This window comes from Pipistrellus hanaki, assembly GCF_964339955.1.
Source record: "Pipistrellus hanaki genome assembly, chromosome: 2".
Classification (NCBI taxonomy): domain Eukaryota; kingdom Metazoa; phylum Chordata; class Mammalia; order Chiroptera; family Vespertilionidae; genus Pipistrellus; species Pipistrellus hanaki.
Genome location: NC_140504.1, coordinates 147,211,143 through 147,231,466, shown reverse-complemented (window position 1 = coordinate 147,231,466; position 20,324 = coordinate 147,211,143). Strand labels below are relative to the sequence as shown.

Below are 20,324 nucleotides of genomic sequence, written 5' to 3'. Positions count from 1 at the left end.
TTTAAACATATTCACAATCTTTTTTATTATTATTAATTTCAGAGAGGAAGACAGAGGGAGAGATAGAAAAATCAAAGATGAGAGAGAATCATTGACTGGCTGCCTCTGGTAGGCCCCACACTGGGGATTTAGCCCACAACCTGAGCATGTGGCCTGATGGGGAATAGAACTGAGACCTCCTGGTTCATAGGTCAATGCTCAACCACTAAGTCAAGTCAGCTGGGCTACAATCTATTCAATTTAAAATAATGCCTCAAGGGAGAAAATATAATATAGTGCCACTATTCAAGTTTACATTTTTATTTTTAATCATACACGCATAAAAACACTAGAAGCATATTAAAAGTGGTTACCTCTAAGTAGTGGAAATATGGGTGAGTTTTTGTTAGTCATTTTAATTTTTCCACAATTAATAAATATATTTACTAAAATTATAAAACTTAAAAATTTTTTTTATCAAATATGAAAAACAAATAAAGCATTTACTATAAAGGAAAGTTAATATATGAAACCTCACTAAAATCCTATATAATATAAGGCTAAGCCGGGACAGGTTTGGCTCAATGGATAGAGCGTCGGCTTGGGGACTGAAGGGTCCTGGGTTCGATTCCTGTCAAGGGCATATACCTTGGTTGCGGGCATATCCCCAGTAGGGGGGTGTGCAAGAGGCAGCTGATCGATGACTCTCTCATCAATGTTTCTAACTCTCTATCTCCCTCCCTTCCTCTCTGTATAAAATCAATAAAATATATTAAAAAAAAAAAAAAAGGCTAATATGCAAATCTACTGAACAGCGGAACAACCAGTCACTAGGACATGCACTGACCACCAGGGGGCAGATGCTCAATGCAGGAGCTACACCCTGGTGATCAGTGCACTCCCACAGGGGGAGTGCCACTCAGCCAGAAACCGTGCTTATGGCTAGCAAGTGCAGCAGTGGTGGCGGGAGCCTCTCCCACCTTCACGCAGAGCTAAGGATGTCTGACTGCCAGTTTAGGCCCGCTCCCCTGGCTCCAGGACTGCGAGAGGGCACAGGCCAGGCTGAGGGACACCCCCTGCCCGCACAGTGCAGGAACTTCATGCACCAGGCTTCTAGTACTCTCATGAAAACAAAGATAAAATTATTTTATCCTAAATACATATTTAAAATATTCATGTTATGATAGTTTTACTTATATATTATTTCCTTAATATGAATTCCAAAGAATTACATCAAGGCTTCAATAACTATTATGTACATAGTTTGAAGACAAAGAATAATACTATTTTATTCTACCACTATTTTAGAGCTTAAGAATAACAATAAATACATTTCAAAACTGTTGCCAGATTAAAAATTTACCTCATAACTTCTATAATCTACTTCCACATCATCTCCATAGACATTTAGTTCCATATTCTTGTGACTAAATACTGTAGCTGGCTTGGGATTCCTAGGGTTGCAGGCCATATCATCTGCAAGCATCAGAACAATGTGGCTAGAAAAAAAATTCCAGAAAACATTTAAATAAAACCAAAAAGTTAAAAACAGACACATTTTCTTTATGTCATGTGGAACTGTTTTCATTCTTTCCTTCATTAAAAATAATTTGAAATCATTATTGTTTACATATTTAAAATAATTATATTTTCATATCCTTATATAGCATAAGTTTTAAAGTATAGAAATTAGAGCAATCTGGCATTAATTTATCTGCAGAACTTGAAGTGACTAATTTAAACTTTTTGCCATATAGCAAGAGGAAGCTGTAGGAACCACACTGTCCTCCCCAAGCATTTAAAAATAAATTAGTAATATGTGACATTCTCAGGACTTACACAGTTCATGTTAAACTATGATATCCCAAAGAATTTGACTGTCAGAAGCACAAATGCTTAAGTATGGAAACATGCAATCCAGAAGCAAGTGCAATCAGTGTATCACAGAAATACATCTCCAACCCAATCACTCTTCACTGGCTCCATCTCCCCAATACCACCCACCATCATCTCTTGATTGGACAGCACAAGAATAGCTCCCCATCTAGTTTCCTGCTTCCATTCTCACCTTTTTAAGGTCCATTCTCCTTTTAGCCACCAGGGTGATCTTCCTTAAATAAGTCAAATCATTAAACTTTCTTACTTAAAACTCTCCAAAAACTTGCCACTATAATTAGAGGAAAATCAAAACTCCTTGCATGGTCTAAAACGCTCAATTAATGTGGTCTCTTCTCTCTCTAGCTTTGTTTGGTCGCTACCATTCACCATGTTCCTTCCATCTACACTGACCTTTCTGTCCTATGAATATGCCAAGCCTTTCCCATTTCAGGGGCTACTGACTAAATTTAGACTTCTCTCCTCCCAAATCTTCATATAATTTCAATCTCAGCTTAGATACTCTATTCTCATTATGTATTTTATAAATACAGGTGATTTATGAATCTGAAATCCCTATCATCTCCCACCACCACCCCCATTAGTTTATCTACAAACTCTCTGAGAGCAGGACTTCATTTATCCTGGCTCACGACTGTAACAATCAGTAACATGGCCTGGTATATAGTAGGTATTCAATTAATATTCATTGAGTGAATGAAATATTTTCATTTTTGCATATACTTTCTTTTAGAGAAAATTTCAAAATTTCTCTTAAATACTTACCTTTATCTTGCCATTAAAACTGCTGGACATGAATCAGGCAATTATTAATTCTACCCTGTACTTGAGCTTCCCAAACATAAGGGAAAGATTAATTTGGCATATGCAACTCGTTTGGCAGGAGATAAGAAGAAGAAAATGTTCTGCTGCATATGTTCCAAATACATTAAAGTTCAAAACTGAATCATTGTGATTTTTCTTGAAAATTGGCTATGTTTGTATTTTGAAAAGGTTCCAACTCCACCACATTCAAAGATCAGATCTTCAGCTGTTACTGATTCATATTCACAAAATGATGAAAATTATTCCCTTAAAATAGAAAATATATCTTATCTTTTTAATAATTTCAGATGATTAGCTTATATTAAATTATCATTAATCATATAGTTTTGTTAAAAGCCACTATTAAACAAAACTAAACTGACCTCCCACTCTCAGTCTGAAAATAAAAAGTATTCCTTTAGACCATGTTTTTGGTTTAAGATTCAATATTTACTCAATGCCAATATCATAAAGAAGTAATACTTTAAGCTTCAAATTATAAATTCAATCAATATTTTTCCTAAAATTTTTAAATCTAATTTTCAATTACCGGTGATATATAACATTACATATATTAGTTTCAGGTTTTCCTACAGATGCTTTTGAGTCTCAGTATAAGCACAATAACCCTATGTTTACATAATCAATACATCATTTAAAAATCATTATGTTTATGGATAGTAAATGAATAACTGGACAGGAAATTGACTGGATTTCAAAGATTCAGAAGTCTAAACACAGACTCTGTTCAGAGTTTCTAAAATGTTCAATTCAGAACTGTTTTCAAAGAAGAAAAAACTTCTCACTTGGTCCAAGTGTTAAATTGTTTGTATAATGATACTTACATATATACATGAAAGTAAACTCCTTAGGTTTATAGTTCTTATAAAATTATAAATAAAGATAAAATTATAAATTAAACTAATAAAACTACCAAACTAATACTACTTTAAAAACATTAATTCCATTTGAAGGATGATGTGCTTTTGCTAAAATTACGTGACTACTGTTATATTTAACAGGAGAAAGAGATAACATCAGGCCTGGTTTTACAGTTCATATTTTTCTATATTTTGTCATCCACACTACAATATAATTTGATGACATAAGAAGTCTGTTCACAAAAAAACATGTTGTACAAAATGCAATTCATAACTTCCAGACTGTTTACTTTTCAAGAACATCAGCTCTTATATTTAACTACATCTTAGCCAATAAATATTTTTTGAACACCACTTATCATGAGATCTATCCTGACTCCATAGTGTCTTTTTCACTTGCATATCAGGTTAGTGTCACAGCAGTTATTTAACTCTTCACTGACTGTGTATAAAATCACTGCTGGAATTAAGACCTAGACAATCTACACTGAAAACATACTACTACACACCTATACATAATAGGTAGTTGTATCTTATTAAAATTAAGACAAAATCATTCAAATATATTGAATCGATATAATAGTATGTAATTCTTACAGACTGGAAATCTTATACTATCAGGTGTGATGACTCAATATTCCCACTTTATTCAAGCCCCTGCAAAAGCTACATTGCAAAACAAAGCATATGGTAATATGGCCTTCTCTCAACACAAAACCAAAAGAAAAGTGAGCACTGAAGTTATATGAAGTTCAAAGTGGGTTTGAATACAAACAATACATAGTGGTTATTTACATAGGTAGTTTTTACATTTTTTTTAAAATCATGCATTCCAGTAAAAGAAAAGAATGTGAAGATAAGCGTATATATAAAAAAAAAAAAAATGTGTGTGTGTATACACACACACACACACACACACACACACACACCGGTTAATAATGCGGATTTTTTTCATATATACGAATGTGTGTGTGTGTGTGTGTGTGTGTGTGTGTGTCGGTTAATAATGCGGATTTTTTTCAATAGATGCAGTTACACATATGTTGATATATATGCGATTTGATATGTATGCTATTTTGTTATATTGACAGCAAGCTTCAAAACTTCATATGTCAAATTTTCTGAAGGTTATACTATTATAGATATTTTTATGCTTAAAAATGTCGAATTTTGTGCCAAAAAAAGAGCATTTGAAGGTTTTAATTCATTACTTTATTTTAAAGAAAAGTGCTGCTGAAAGTTATCATATACTTCAGGAAGCTTATGGTGAACATGCTCTATCTCAAGATACTTGTGAAAGCTGATTTAAATGCTTTAAAAGTGATAATTTCGATGTGAAAGACAAAGAACGTCCAGGTCAACCGAAAGAGTTTGAAGACCAATAATTACAAGCATTATTGGATAAAGATGCATGTCAAACTCAAAAATAACTTGCAGAAAGATTAAATGTTGATCAGCAAACAATTTCTGATCCTTTACAAGCAATAGGAAAGATTTTAAAGGAAGGAAAATGGGTGCCACATCAACTGAATGAAAGACAAATGGAAAACCAAAAAGTCATCGGTAAAGTGTTGCCTAAATGGCATGAAAGTACTGTAAGTCTTTTTTGCATCGAATTGTGACTGGCGACAAAAAGTGGATTTATTTTGAGAATCCCAAATGCACAAAATCATCTGCACTACCTCCACCCTGCAACTGACCACTGTGGACCTCCTGCCTTGTGGCCACAACCATTGCACCTATGTCACTACCACCTTGGTACCCACTGTATGATTAAGCTGCAATTTTCCATTAGTGAACATATTCCCTATTTGTCATCAGACATTTATGGAGTTTCTGAAGGACATTTCTCTTGTTCTTGTAAAGGTTATGCAGTAGCCAAGCACAGCATAATCTTTACAAGAACAAGAGAAATGTAAAAATTCATTACTATCTCACCAGGAAGCCAAGTAAGAGCAGTTAACCTGTACACAAAAGTGTTGGATAGATATATGCACAACATTTTTCAGCTGACCTAGATGGATTAAGTCTCAGCGCACTTCCTTAGTATATAATTATTGAGCAATAGAAATTATACTAGAGGCTCAGTGCACGAAATTCATGCAGAGCGGGGGGGGGGAATCCCCCCCTTCAGGCCAGTTTGCACCCTCTGCAATCTGGGACCCCTTGGAGGATGTCCAACTGCCGGTTTAGGCCCAGGGATTGAGCCTAAACCGGCAGTCAGACATCCCTCTCATAATCATGGACCACTGGCTCCTAATTGCTCACCTGCCTGCCTGCCTGGTCACCCTAGCTTCCCCCCCTGCCAGTCTAATCGCCCCTCACCGCTCACTGTCTCTGCATGCCAGCCTGATCTCCCTTAACTGCCCCCCCCATGCTGGCCTGATTGCTCCTAACTGCCCCCCGCTGCCAGCCATGTCACCCCCAACTGCCCCCTCCCTGCTGACCTGGTCACTCCTAAAGGGTCCCTCCCCTCTCCCCCCCCGCCTAGTCACCCCTCACTTCCCCTCCTGCCCGCCTAATCTCCCCTAACTTTCCCCCCCTGCCAGCCTGATCACCTCAACTACCCCCCTCTGCTGGCCTAGTTGCCCTCAACTGCTCCCCCTACTGGCATGGTCACCCCCAACTGCCTGGTTGCCCCACAAAGTCTGCTGTTCAGATGTTTGGTCATCTCTCATTAAACCCCCTGTCAGCCTGGTCATATGCAGCCATCTTGTGAGGGAGTGAGGATCAATTTTCATATTACCTCTTTATTATATAGGATAATTCCTATTGCTCAATATTATGAACTGAAGATTTGCTTCTTGCTAGGAGGTTGATTTCGTTTTTCAATAGTCCCAAGTTCAAAGAACTGATAATTTCAAGTGGAATGTGTTGAAGTTTCTTTACATCATTTCTGTATTGATTTTTTTAAATTCTTTTGTAACTAAATTAACAAGGTTTGAATGAACTGCCTCCCATGAAGTCACATACAAACCCATATTTCCTTTTATATGCAATACATCCAATGAGACCTTAAACAAAGTTATTGAGTAAGAGTATATAAAGCAATGTATGACACTGTTCTTAAGGAAAAAGAAGGTGTCCCTGTTCTTAAATGGTTTCTGATGAAGGTGCACCACCATCCAAACCAGACTGTTGATGACTGGTTGTCATCAATTTGCATATTCCATCTTTATTAGATAGAATTCCAGAATCTTATCAATAGTTAAGAAATTTAGACAGAAGAAATACCAAACTATCAAGTATAAAACTTGTATATGTTTAGTATCGTAAAACTAAAACCCTAGAAACCATGAATCCGCTAGTTCTTATGTGGTTTATTTCTTCAGTCATTTCAAGCATTGAAAGCAGGGCCTTTATAGTTATTTGCTTACTCACTTTATATCTGTATCTCCCACATCCATACCAGTATACGTCAGATTTGCACAACAGATTTTTTTTATCGAGTCATACATTGATTACTTAATGTCTCTCTATAAATCTCATTTTGTGCTGTTAAGGAAAAACTTCCATTATAAAAACCTATGTTTTACAGAAGTACATTTTAAAGTCTCCAAACAAACAAAAAAGAGTAAGCTTTAGAGATAATTTAATATTTGTATTCTTGGGTGCAACTTAAAAGGTAGGGCCTTAAAAAAGCAATGGAAGATGGGATGGCTCTTAAATATTTCTAGTATGATATTGCTTTTGTCTTGTGGAGAATATGTAGAATATGCTCTTTTAGTAAATATTTTTAAAGGTAGATTCTTTCTTATTATAATTAAAAACAATGCTCAATCATGAAATTTTTGAAATTCTTCTTTTTCCATACCCATTAGATATTGTTTACCAGCTATTATTTTTGTTTGAAGTGTTCTTTTTTCTGTTCTCTTCCCACCTCCCTTACAAAAAAGAAGTGGGTTTCTGCCTAGTGAGTGTGGCTCAGTGGTTGAGCATTGACCCATGAACCAAGAGATTACTGGTTTGATTCCTAGTTAGAGTACAGGGCTGGGTTTCAGGCTCAATCCCCAATAGGGGGCTTGTAGGAGGCAGCCAATCAATATTTCTCTCTCATTGATTTCTCTATCTCTCCATCCTTCTCCCTTCTTCTCTTTAAAAAATCAATAAAAATACATTGTTTTTAAAAGTGGGTTTCTGCTAGTAACTGAGCAGATGTCTAATTTTTATAAGCTTCTTGAGCAGTGTTACTCAATGTTTGGATACTTGACAATTTATTATGTAATTTATCAAATGGTGATGTGTTCTAATGTTAGTTATTTATAGAATCTTGTAATGTATAGTTATAGTTCTGTGGAAGAAATAATTTGTCAGTGTTCACAAGTTTGTAAAAACCTAGTGCAAGAGTTAAACATCTAACCCGGTGGTAGGCATACTCATTAGTCAACAGAGCCAAATATCAACAGTACAACAATTGAAATTTCTTTTGATAGCCAAATTTTTTAAACTTAAACTTCTTCTAATGCCACTTCTTCAAAATAGACTTGCCCAGGCCGTGGTATTTTGTGGAAGAGCCACACTCAAGGGGCCAAAGAGCTGCATGTGGCTTGCGAGCCACAGTTTGCTGACCACTGATCTAGCCCACAGCTCAGTTGGTTGGATCATGGTCCTGAACATCAAAAGTTTGTGAGTTAGATTCCCAGTCAGGACACATACTTAGGTTGCAGGTTTGATCCTCAGTCAGAGCATATGCAAAGGCAACTGATTAATGTTTTTCTTTCACATTGGTGTGGTGTGCGTGTGTGTGTGTGTGTGTGTGTGTGTGTGTGTGTGTGTGTGTGTTTTCCTCTTCCTTCCTCTCTCTAAGATCAATAAAATAAAAAGTTAAACATCTAAAAAATTAATGAAATGCAAAAAAGGCAATATCTATTAAACTACTCTCTTAAATAAGTATAATCTACTAAACCGGTAGTCCGCAAACTGCGGCTCGCAAGCCACATGCGGCTCTTTGGCCCCTAGAGTGTGGCTCTTCCACAAAATGCCACGGCCTGGGTGAGACTATTTTGAAGAAGTGGCATTAGAAAAAGTTTAAGTTTAAAAAATTTGGCTCTCAAAAGATATTTCAATTGTTGTACTGTTGATATTTGGCTCTGTTGACTAATGAGTTTGCCCACCACTGTACTAAACAACCATCTTTATCAGTACACAAAATTAACATTCGAATATCTGAATATCTATTTTTATTAATTATAACATTATAAATAGAATTATATAAAGTTAGATTTTATTTGCCTAGAATAAACCCTAAAATATAGTTGTAGAATAATCTTCTAATAAGATCTTATTTGGGGACAAGGCAAGATGGCAGCTGGCAAGACAAAGGTGAGGTAGAAGGTGTGAGTGAGGGGGTGAAAGGGGAGTGCGTGAACATGTGGTGTGTGTGTGTGTGTGTGTGTGTGTGTGTGTGTAAGAAACAGTTAGATCCTATATGAGTATCAGGGGCTGGCAGACCAGGCTCTCCTGGACAGGCGGGCACTCCCCAGGCTACGGGGCTCGGGTACGGAGCCCACACCATCTTGAAACCCATTATCAACACCACCCAGAGTAGCCTTGGACACTACCTGGGACCCTGCAGCCACACTAGACAAAGTGGTGCTGCCTCGCCCACAGACCTGCAGACCCCGGGACATCCACCTCCAAGGGCGCACAGCTCCTGCAGCAGAAACTCAGACTTCTCCCCCGACTGCCAACCCCCAGACACCGGGGTGACACCACTCCAGCACATGACAACCCCCGCATCCCTCCACCCAGGCAGGCAGCTCCTGGGTGCCTCTGTGAGCTGCCACTGGGCAAGCATGTACCTAACCAAGGGTGCACAATTCCACAAAAAGAACTGGGATTTCCACCACCCCAGCTGTCGACCTCCAAACACTGTGTCGCTCAGGCAGGCAGCTCCTGAGTGCCTCTGTGAGCCACCATTGGGCACACATATCCAACCAAGGGCGCATGGCTCCCTAAGCAGAGGGGCTTCCTCCTCCCGGCTGCCTGCTCCTGGACACCTAAGTGAGTTACTGAGGACTTGCTTCCCCGGAAAAGGTCACACTGTTTAAGCCACAGACTCTGAGATTTCCATTTCCCCGGCTGCTTGCTCCTGGATACCCTCATGATTCACAGAGGGAGATCGCTTTGGCCAGAGTCCCACTGTCTCAACCGCAGACTACAGGACACCTGTCAGGAGCTCCAGGCCCTCGTAGTGAGCTGCAGAGTGACACTACCCCAGCAAGAGTGACATAACACCGGCCAAAGTCACAATACTTGAGCCTCAGGCCTGGAGACCCCTTTCTCCCAGGCTGTGGACTCCGGCATCTCACAGTGAGCACATACCAGTGAGACCTCAGGCAACCCTGACCACAAGAGCCAGAACCATGACCACATCCAAAACAGCTTGCACAACGAGGCTATGGGTAAGTCACATGGCCAGACAATCCATGACGAGATTTCATCCACAAATGAGAAACTAACATTCAAGATTCAGCTACATCAGGAGAACCCACATACATCAAGTAGAGGGCTCCACTAGATCACCAAGCTCAGGACTGCACGACTGAGATCATAAACTACATAGCACCACCCCCCCAAAAAAAAAAAAACCTGGGTAGCAAAGAAATTGGATTTAAGACATAGGAACAATTAAAACATTATAGCAAAAAAAAGGGAGGGACAAAAATACAATCCCAAAAGGAAACGAAAGGAATTAAAAGAAATGGAGGAAAGTAACTTGTCAGAAAAAGAATTTGGAGTAATGGGTATAAGGATACTCAAATGTCTAGATGACAAATACACACAACTCATTAAGAATTATAAAGAGCTGAATGAGAATGTCACCAACATGAAAAGGAATCAAGAGGAAATAAAGCTATGCAACTACATAGCTGCAATAAAGAACACAATGGAAGGCTTCAACAGTAGATTGAAGAGGCTGAGGACCCCATCAGCAAGTTAGAGACATGGTAGAAAAAAAACACATAAGCAGAGCACCAACTGTAAAAACAAACTTAAAAAGCAGGAGGAGAATCTAAGGGAGCTTTGGGACAACACCAAATGAAACATCATCTCATAATAGGGATGTCAGAAAGAGAGAAAGCTGAGCAAGGAATAGAAAACCTGTTTGAAGAAATAATGACTGAAAACTTCCCTGATATTGAGAAGAAAAAGGCCACACAAGTCCAAAAAGCATACAGAGCCCCAAACAAGATGAACCCAAAAAGACCCACACCAATACACATCATAATCAAATTGGCAAACAATGACAAAGTAAGATTCTTAAAGGCTGATTGAAAGTTAGGTATAAGGAATCTCCCATTAGACTACCAACTGATTTCTCAACAGAATACTTTAACAATAAATAGATAAATAAGTGCCATCTATGCCAGTTTAAAAAAAAAAAAATCTTATTTGATTCTCCTTTACTTCCATATAATTGAGAAAAATTGACAGCTTAGGTAAATTGAGTTCTACTCAATATGGATACCCCTACCACATACCCAAGGGAACAGTTACAAAGTGCACAAAAGTCAAATTCCTTTGTAAAAGCAGAGAGTGTTGTTAACCCTTTACCCACATCTTATTTTAGTCAGGCTCTCTTAATTGCAAGGAATCACTAAAACTAGTTTAAAGCAGGAAAATAAATATTGGAATGGTACATAATTTAACAGAAAGTCAAGAATAAGGCTTTAGCAGATGATAGAACTTAAAAATAGTTTTAGATATGTCAACATTAAAAATTTGTGGAATGTTACAGATCCCAGTGTTTTATCATTAACATGACTCATGCAAGCATCTGCTCTTTCTCCTTTTCCTACTAATAAGCATACTGTTCCTATCTAGTCTGTACTCCCAACCAGACTGATGAACCAAGTAGATTCATCCCATGCAGGTATTATTTCCCTTTATAGACAAGGGCACTAAAGCTGAGAGAGAGTCAATAATTTGTCCAAGATTTTTTTTAAAAGACAGCACTTTCTTTCTCAGGTTTACTAAAAGTCTGATGATATAGCAGGAAGTAAAACATGTAAGTACAAACTACAGGCACAGCAAAAAATTGATGTGATGCTCCCCCAGTGACTGTTCTGGAGTCCTCTGACCTGGATGGTTTCTCACTCTCCAGGCTCAGGACCACAAAGGTGAGAAACTAGGGAAATAGAGGGGAGCTGTAGCCACTTATTCATATCCTTCTCTCATATATCTTTTGCATTGCTTCTTTGATTTGGTAGCAACAAGAAGCAACAGCAACATAAGTCAACCCATAATTCCTGCCCATTTCTGAAGTTAGACTAGACTTTGTGGTCTGGTCTAACTTAATAACAGAATCAATATCTAAACTAATGCAATCTGACTCTAGAGTATTTTTTTGTTGCTGTTTGTTTTTTTGTTTTGTTTTGTTTTGGTTTTTTTGCCTCCATGCTATGCATTACATCCCTAGGGTTTATTAATCATATAACTGGAAGTTTATACCTATAAATCACCTTCACCCATTTCACTCATCCCACCTCTGGCAACACCAATATCTGTTCTCTCAATCTTTGAGTTTAGCTTTTTTTTTTAGATTCCATTTATAAGTGTAATCATACAATACCGTCTTTTATTTCCATGTCTTGGCTATTGTAAATAATACTGCAATAAACATGATAGTAGATATATCTTTTTAAGTTAGTGTTTTCAATTCCTTCAGGTAAATACCCAAAAGTAAAATTGCTGGATGATTCAGTAGTAGTATTCTTAATTTTTTGAGGAACCTCCATACTGTTTTCCATAGTGGCTGTACCAATTTACATTCTCACCAACATGCACAAGGGTTTCCTTTTTTCCACATCCTTGCCAATACTTGCTATCATGTCTTTTTTAATAACAGCCATTCTAACAAGTGGGAAGTGATATCCATTTATGGTTTTCATTTGCATTTCCCTGATGATTAATAATATTGAGCACCTTTTTATGGACCTGTTGGCCATCTGTAGTTTTTCGTGCTCCACCAACCCCCATGGAGCACTAACAAGGGCACTTCATCTATGCTGACAATATCACATCCTTCCAAGGGCTCTAAATTAAGAGCTAGAGACTAAGAAGCTGGGACAACAAAGTTTGGATTTTGGCAGCAGGCAGCAGTTCCAACATTAAGTTTCCAAGGCAATGGTAGTAGCTATGCAGTAGCTAAGTCTAGACTTTAGCAATTTACGGCTGCACTGTTATCACGGGAATGGTTTTATGTCTGTTTTTAGAAATGTCTTCTCTGCTACCTAGTCTTCCCTGTTTCTGACTATTTACAGCCTTCCCATCAATTTGGGAAGCATACTAATCAATATGCTCTCCATAAATTCCTTTTCTACTTCAACCAGTCAGAATTGTCTTTTGTTGTCTACAGTCAAAACCCCACACTGAGGCATTTAATGATTAAATAAATGACACTAAAAAATTGTACTTTATCAAAATTTTTACCTTAGTATTGATTGATGTTTTACATAATTTGCCATTATGGTCTTAAGTAAATTACACATGGTTGTATGTTCTAACAGTAATAATAATAATAATAATAATAATAATAATAATACTTGGCTTCCTTATCTTTTTTAAAAACAATACAAAAATGCAAATGTAATAATAATCATCTAAGAGTGATTTTCACTGAGGTTCAAAGTTACTCTTTATTATGAATTCTTACCTGTCAGGAATGCCTAACCTCTTCACACTCCTATACACAGAAAGTGTATTTGCAACATGTCGATAATTAAACCAGAAACGGGATGTACACACCTAAAGTATTAAAAGCAATATGTTATTTTTATGAATCAAAATAAACCACAAAGGTACAGAATTATTTCTCTGTAGGTAGGATAAAAAGATGCCTAAATAAAGAGTATATCGATGATCAATGAATTACACAAACAGTGCTGTTCTAAGCCATTGAGTCCTAAGGTGGTTTGCTATGCAGTAAATACTAACCAATACATTAAAAAAAAAAAAAAAAAAAAAAAAAAAAAAAAAAAGAAGAAGAAGAAGAAGAAGGGAAAAAAAGAGTATATCATAACTCAGGCTTAAGAACAGCAAAGCACGTAAAGAATTGTCAATAAAACCAATAGAGAGAGAGAGAGAGGTCTTTTATAACTAGCATTAAATAAAAAGGCCACTCAGCTTAAGAGAAAAAAAATCTTTGGGGAATTCAATCAAATAGTGAACCAACTTAGTTACCCTCAATTTCTGTGACTCTAAAAAGTTCCTGTTTCTAAAAGAGTCAATTCTTTAAAATCAAAGAGAATTGTGCATAATCCCATCACAGAATTGGGTTATATAAGATTTCTTTTACTCTAGATTTCTTCCTAATTTTAGTTGTGAAAATTATAAAATAGACATAACATACAAAACAGTTTTATATGTACATAATATGTTTGCTATAAAGCTGTTAAACTGAACAGAAAACTAGAAACAATGCAAACTAGTTTTACACTTAAAAATTCCTTGTAGAATGGCATTAAAAAAAAAAGATTTCTAAAAATGATATCAAAAGAACTAGAAAAACCTAATGCCATTATCTCAAAAGTCAGCCCTCTTGAGAATCCATTCAAAAGAAGTAACAGAATTTGGGGTCAAGTATTAATATACCTACCCATCAAGCACCCTCCTACCTCCTACCACATGCCTCTGCTAATAGTGTGTAAGTACGATAGTTTTAAGAATAGCATAAATGTTCTTGCCCTGCAAACAGAGAGGAACTACAAGTTTTTTTATTAAAATAAATGTTCAACTTAAAATCCAATAAGAAAAAAACTAAAAATTTTTACTACATAAAAAAATAAAACTTCATATGTGAAAAATAGCATAAAATCCTAACTTAAATGAAAAACTTGAAACAATCATAACACAATAACCCGATTTTGAAAAGTAGGCAAAGGATGAGAGTAAGAATATTAAAAATGGACAATAAAACTCTCAAAGATGCTCAACTTCTATCATAATTTAAAAAGCACAAATCAAAGTGATAGGTATCCAAAAGTCTGGCAATTCCTAGAATTGGCAAAAGTACAGGAAAATGAATACTCATATTCTACTGATGGGAACATAAACTAAAATAAATCTACTAAAAAGTAATATGCAATATACATCAAGTTTGAAAATGTACTTATCTTTTGATTTAGCTCCTATCAATATGCAAAAATATGTATTCAAGGATTTTCACTATAACACTACCTGTATTAGCCAAAACGAAAAAGCTAGAAACAAAATCACCACCCATCAGTAGCAAAGAATCTACAGGTTCCCTAACTTGAGCAGAAATAGTATAATATCTGTCTGAAACAATTTGTAATATGATATAATAAATTTTATTTTCAAAATTTTGATTCACACAAAATTTCTCAGACACATATCTAAGTGAATAGCATGGTATACCTTCATAGAATTTACTTACCAAAACAGCCCAGTTGTTTGTGTGGCCACTTCTAAAGAACTGCTCTGCTTGTGCCTAGCAGTCAAACAATAGCAAAAAGATTAGAAGAAAGCCATGTTTCCCAGAGTAAAGACTAGTAAAGGACAGTCAAGATCCATGGTGTTTTTACAGTTATAATAACAATAAGTCATCATTATGTAAGTTTATAAAGACGCTAGTTTTTGACCCCAGGAAGGACCGATAGAGTTTTATTTTTCTGTTAGGGGGCCTTATTTTAGGGAGAAACTGTTTATTTCTATTCCATTCATTTCTTCCTTATATGCTTCTAGTTTTCCATTCAGTCTTCTAATTGTGAATGACTTATTTCATATCTTGATTCTAAACATAACAATTAATAACCTTCCCATTGAAATTTCATTCAATATTCATCCGTACTCTGCGCTGGGTGCTTCCAATTACTTCATTTGAACTTACCAATATATTTGATTGAGCACATTCTCTGGCATGCTGTCATGTATCATTTCACTAATCTGTTAAAGTGAATCTGTATTGTAATTGCTGGCAAGCAACATTAAAATCCTCAGAATCCAGATACCTAATGAACATGATTTTTATTATATATTAAAAGAACAATGAATATGAACCATAATGACCTCAGATCTGCTCCCAAGCAGTATTACTAGAACAGTTAAACTGCCTGGATCCAAATCTGGGTCCTATTACTTATTAGTTGTATAAACTTAGGAAAGCTGTTTAACTTCTCTGCATCGCCATTTCTCCTTATATAAAATGATGTTACCTGACTCACAGAATATAATAGGATTGGTGACTTGAACCTAGTAATTGTATAACTTAAGTTAGTTGTTTTAATTTTCAACTGGCAAGAAAATTTCAGGGGGAATGAAAATTTTAAAAAATCACTCAAATGTGTGTGTGCATATACAGACATACACACACACACACACACACACACACACACATTTATTTTTAATCATTCTCAACAGCTACCTAGATGTTTTAAAAAAGCAATGTGCCAGAGTGCATAAAGCACTGGTTTAGGGATTTGAAGATCTGAGTTTTAGCCCAGATCCTATCCCTCACCTGTGAGGCTAGGGTAAGTCATTCAGCTCTTTATTTTCCTCAAGCAGAAAATGAAAGATGGATGTCCTTTCCAGTTTCAAAATTCTTAGATCATTAAGACTTTAGGGAAAAAGTTGAGATAGCAAAACTCTTTTGTGATTTTTTTTAGACAATATAGGCACTGCAAAGTTACTCATTCATTCTACTTATAATTGGTGGAGCACCAGTTATGTGCCAGATACCATGTAATATAAAGTGATATAAAAGTCATTGAAGAACATGCTTTCTCTCAAGAATCCGAGTTCAATACAGAAGACAAGCTACACATTACATTACAATGTAATTCATTCATTCATTCATTCATTCATTCACTCATCACTTCATGGTACGCCATGTACCAGTCACTGTCCTGAGTGCTCAGAATACAATGTTGGGCAAAAACAATCAGAGTACTTGCCTCCAAAGAGGTTACTATCCAATTTGCTAGACATATTAAGCAGATGACAACCTATCAATTCTATCAAGGTAAGATACACAGTATCATGAAAGAGTGTAAAAGGGGGAAATGACCTAATCTGGGTGGTATCATGTAGAGAGGTTAAGGGAAGGTTTCCCTAGAGAAGTGACATTTGGGTTAGAATCCAAAAGATGAAAAGAGGAAAGACAGTTCCAGACAAAGGGAATATTGGCCCTAATGGCAGGTGGGACTTAAAGGTGTTAAGAAACTGAAAAAAATATGAGCATAACTAAAAGTTTGAGAGAGAGAACTGGGAGTTCCGGTAGGGGCCAAAGTATGCAGGGCTTTGTATATGGAGTCATAATAGAGGTTTTGTCCTTTATCCTTAGAACAATATTAAGGTGTACATGGACCACATGATCAGATTTGCATTTTTAAAAGTTATTCTGGCTGTAGCCTGGAGAATAGACTGAAGGGAAGGGAAGAAAGAGAATGACTTGATGTGGACCAGTGGTCGGCAAACTGCGGCTCGCGAGCCACATGCAGCTCTTTGGCCCCTTGAATGTGGCTCTTCCACAAAACACCATGGCCTGGGCGAGTCTATTTTGAAGAAGTGGCATTAGAAGAAGTTTAAGTTTTAAAAATTTGGCTCTCAAAAGAAATTTCTATCGTAGTACTGTTTATATTGGGCTCTGTTGACTAATGAGCCGACCACTGATGTGGACTAGTAAGGGAGCCATTGCACTCCAAGTGAAAAATGATGAAATAATAGATAAAACAAAGCTTACATGAGTTATAATCGATGAATGCTACGCAAGGTTAATGTACAAATTTCAATGGTAATATCAAAGAAAAGGGATAGGGGAAGGTTCTACAGAGGTTATGCATTTACTGCATCTTACTAAAGGGACAGAAGAAACAGGAGGTTATAAAGCATGGAAATGTGAAAAAGCACAATAACAATCAAAAGGAAAAAAAGAAAAAGAGTAATGGCATCCAAAATGAAGTGTACAAGATAATCCAGTAAAATAAAGGAGGAAAGTAGAACTCCTATTCATATTCATATTACCTCAAAAATATGCTTTATAAATGTTGAATATATAAATTAGCAGTTCATTAGAGAGAGAGAGAGAGAGAGAGAGAGAGAGAGAGAGAGAGAGAGAGAGGAAGTGCATGCTCAATATCCTTTTAACGTTTGGAGTCCACTGATCAATGTACTGAGGTGGTGGGCAGAATGGGTTCCAATATGAAAGCTGGAAAAGTAGACAGAGGCCAGAGCATGATGTTAACTTTATTCTGCATGCACTGGGAAAGATTCAGTCAGAAGAATAACCTGATCAGGTTTACATTTTATGAAGACTAATCTAGTAACTAAGTGAGGGGAGTTTGGAAGCCTGGAGGGAAACAAGATAAAGCAATTGCAGTAATTGCACTAGTCTAGGCAGGAAATTACCAGGATTGCATTAAGCCAGTGGAACTAAACAGGTAAAAGCAATTTTAAAAGTTCAGCACACAGAACTTAATTTTGATTAAAAAGTGGGATCAAGGGAGGTGTTTATTTACTTATTTTTTTTTTTTAAGCCCCAGGCTCCCAGCCTAGGAGCAATCCAGTGTTTCCCAAAGTGTGGTACGCGTACCCCCAGGGATACGGGAAGAGTTTGGTGGGGGTACACGTTGCACCGGAGTTTGGTGGGGATATGCACTGCACCGTGCTTAGCTGCGCCTAATTCTACGTTCTCGTGAGTACGAGGGGTACTCAGCATTGTAAAAATTATAGAAGGGGTGCACATAAGTCAAAAGTTTGGGAAACACTGCGAGGCTTAGGAAATGGTAGCAGACAGAAGACAAATGCCTACTACGCGGGCCCCTTCACTAGCCTGAAACGCAGGCCTGGAAATGATGCTAGAGATCTAGACTTCAGACCTGGGGGAGGTGTTTCTTCTCCGAGTGGAGGGGGCAGTGAAAGCTTTATAAGAGGCCAGAACATCCTGCAAGTCAAAACCAAAACACGGTACCCATCCGCCTCCCGTCCCAGCGGCGCTGAGTGTAACAGCAGGAAGGGCTGCGCTCGGAGCTCGCCTGTCAGCTGCAGGGCATGCACCCTGGGCGCCAGGGATCGGATTCTCGCCCCTCTCCCGGAATTTGGTTCTTTTCACTAGTCGTTTTTTTAAAAAAAGGCTGAAACAGACTGCGAGTGTCCTGCCCCGGGCCCGGAGACACCCTCCCCACATCCCCGGCGGCAGCCCAGTAAGAGGCGAAGGGACTCCGGGAGGCTTCCCTCGGCTTCGGTGTATCGGGAATCGGCAGGGCGCTCACGGCGCCGACAACGCTGTCTTCCCAGGGCCCGGTCGCTCGGGGGGCCCTGACTCCTACCTCGAACTGACTAGTGGCCACGCTGCCGAGGGACAAGAGCAGCAACCCTGCCAGGACAGCCACGCCCCGCCGGCTAGAATAGTAGGTGGCGGCCATGTTTGCCGGCTTCAGCCTCCGGAGGCACCTGGAAGGGGGCGGGGCGGGTGCCGTAAAGCAGCGCGGTAGGCGGGGCTTGCGTGCTTTTGCGACACCCGCCTCCTCTCCTGGTGGCCTGATTGTGGCCACTCTCCGAATCTGGAGTTTCCCAGGATTTCTGGGCGAAGAGAGAGGGAATCGAACCTCTTTGACTTTATTGCATTTTCAATTTTGGACATTGTGAAATAGGCATACAAGTTTGAAATACAAGTTTGAAAGGTGAGAAAGACAAACCTGTGATCCCACAAGCTCTCAGGAGCTAATTCCTTTTTTGCGTAGTGCTGCCAATTCTTTGAACATATGAAGCCGGATGTGGTGGGAAGAGCAAGCATGTTAGCACGAAAAGATGATTGATTGGATCATTTGCAAGTAGAAAGATAGGTGGGTGCTGCAACACGATTGAGGTCTATTGCTTATTGAAAGTATGAACATGGAGACGTTAGTTACGTTTTTGTTTCTTCAGTAAATGTGGAGCTAAAAGACAGTTTGAGGACTTAATAAGGTCGTGTATATTTGTTCAATGATGTTCATTATATGCATTCAATTTTAAATTGTATTTTTCAAATAGCATGGTATAAACATGTGTTTATGCTGTCTCAACCTGTAAGAATAGTTATAGTTTATTTGAGCCAAATTGATGACAATTGCCGGGAGGCAAAATCTCAACGGTTTGAGAAATGCTCCAGAGAATGAAAGTTTTGCACCTTATTTTATATATTAGAATCAGAGAAGAACTAAGAGGGTTAAATGAAATCCACTGGTAATAGATTAGGGAGGCAGGAGAAAGCAAAACGGGAACATGTCTGGGACTGGATTAAAGATAAAACGAATAAACACATACTTCTTTTACATTGTTGGGTACAGAATAGTTAACAATTAACATGATAACAATAATAATAAGGATTTCTGTGATCTCCTGCTCTAATGGGAGTGTGCCCTTGGAAAAGGAAATTACCCTGCTATTTTTTCACAGAACTTATTACTAAAATACAATAGGCAGGCTAAGTTAAGGTAAAGACTGATTTTTGTCAAGGAAGATACCAGCCTAGGATATGACCAACTGCCATGACTCGCTTTCAGTTAGGAAATTTTAGTTTCAGACCATCCTATGTGGTTACCGTAGGTCTCTTGAGTTTTAAGCCCTTCCATGCAAGCCTCCACTGAGCTTCTCAGGTTTAGTATGTGGCCTCTTTTGTGTCCACAGATGCTTCATAATCTTCATCATTTTAACACTTAGTGGTAACATGGAATTCCATCCCTATGGATGCCTTAGCCAAATTGCCCTTCAAGTGGGCAATACAAAGTTTCTAGGCTTTGTTATAAAAATAATATTGTAGAG

General features: G+C 37.8%; 1 protein-coding gene across 1 annotated transcript in view; it reads right to left on the bottom strand.

Moving 5' to 3' along the window:
- PIGK (phosphatidylinositol glycan anchor biosynthesis class K) overlaps positions 1–18,989 on the bottom strand; it is a 78,377-nt gene extending 59,388 nt beyond the window's left edge. The window contains exons 1-4 of the mRNA XM_084872182.1: positions 18,851–18,989; positions 14,962–15,015; positions 13,219–13,310; positions 1,343–1,478 (exon numbers count right to left, since the gene is read on the bottom strand). Of these exons, the coding sequence (XP_084728308.1) occupies positions 1,343–1,478; positions 13,219–13,310; positions 14,962–15,015; positions 18,851–18,946 (378 nt within the window). The 5' untranslated portion in view covers positions 18,947–18,989. The remainder of the gene's footprint in view (positions 1–1,342; positions 1,479–13,218; positions 13,311–14,961; positions 15,016–18,850) is intronic.
- Between the last annotated feature and the right edge of the window lie 1,335 nt (positions 18,990–20,324).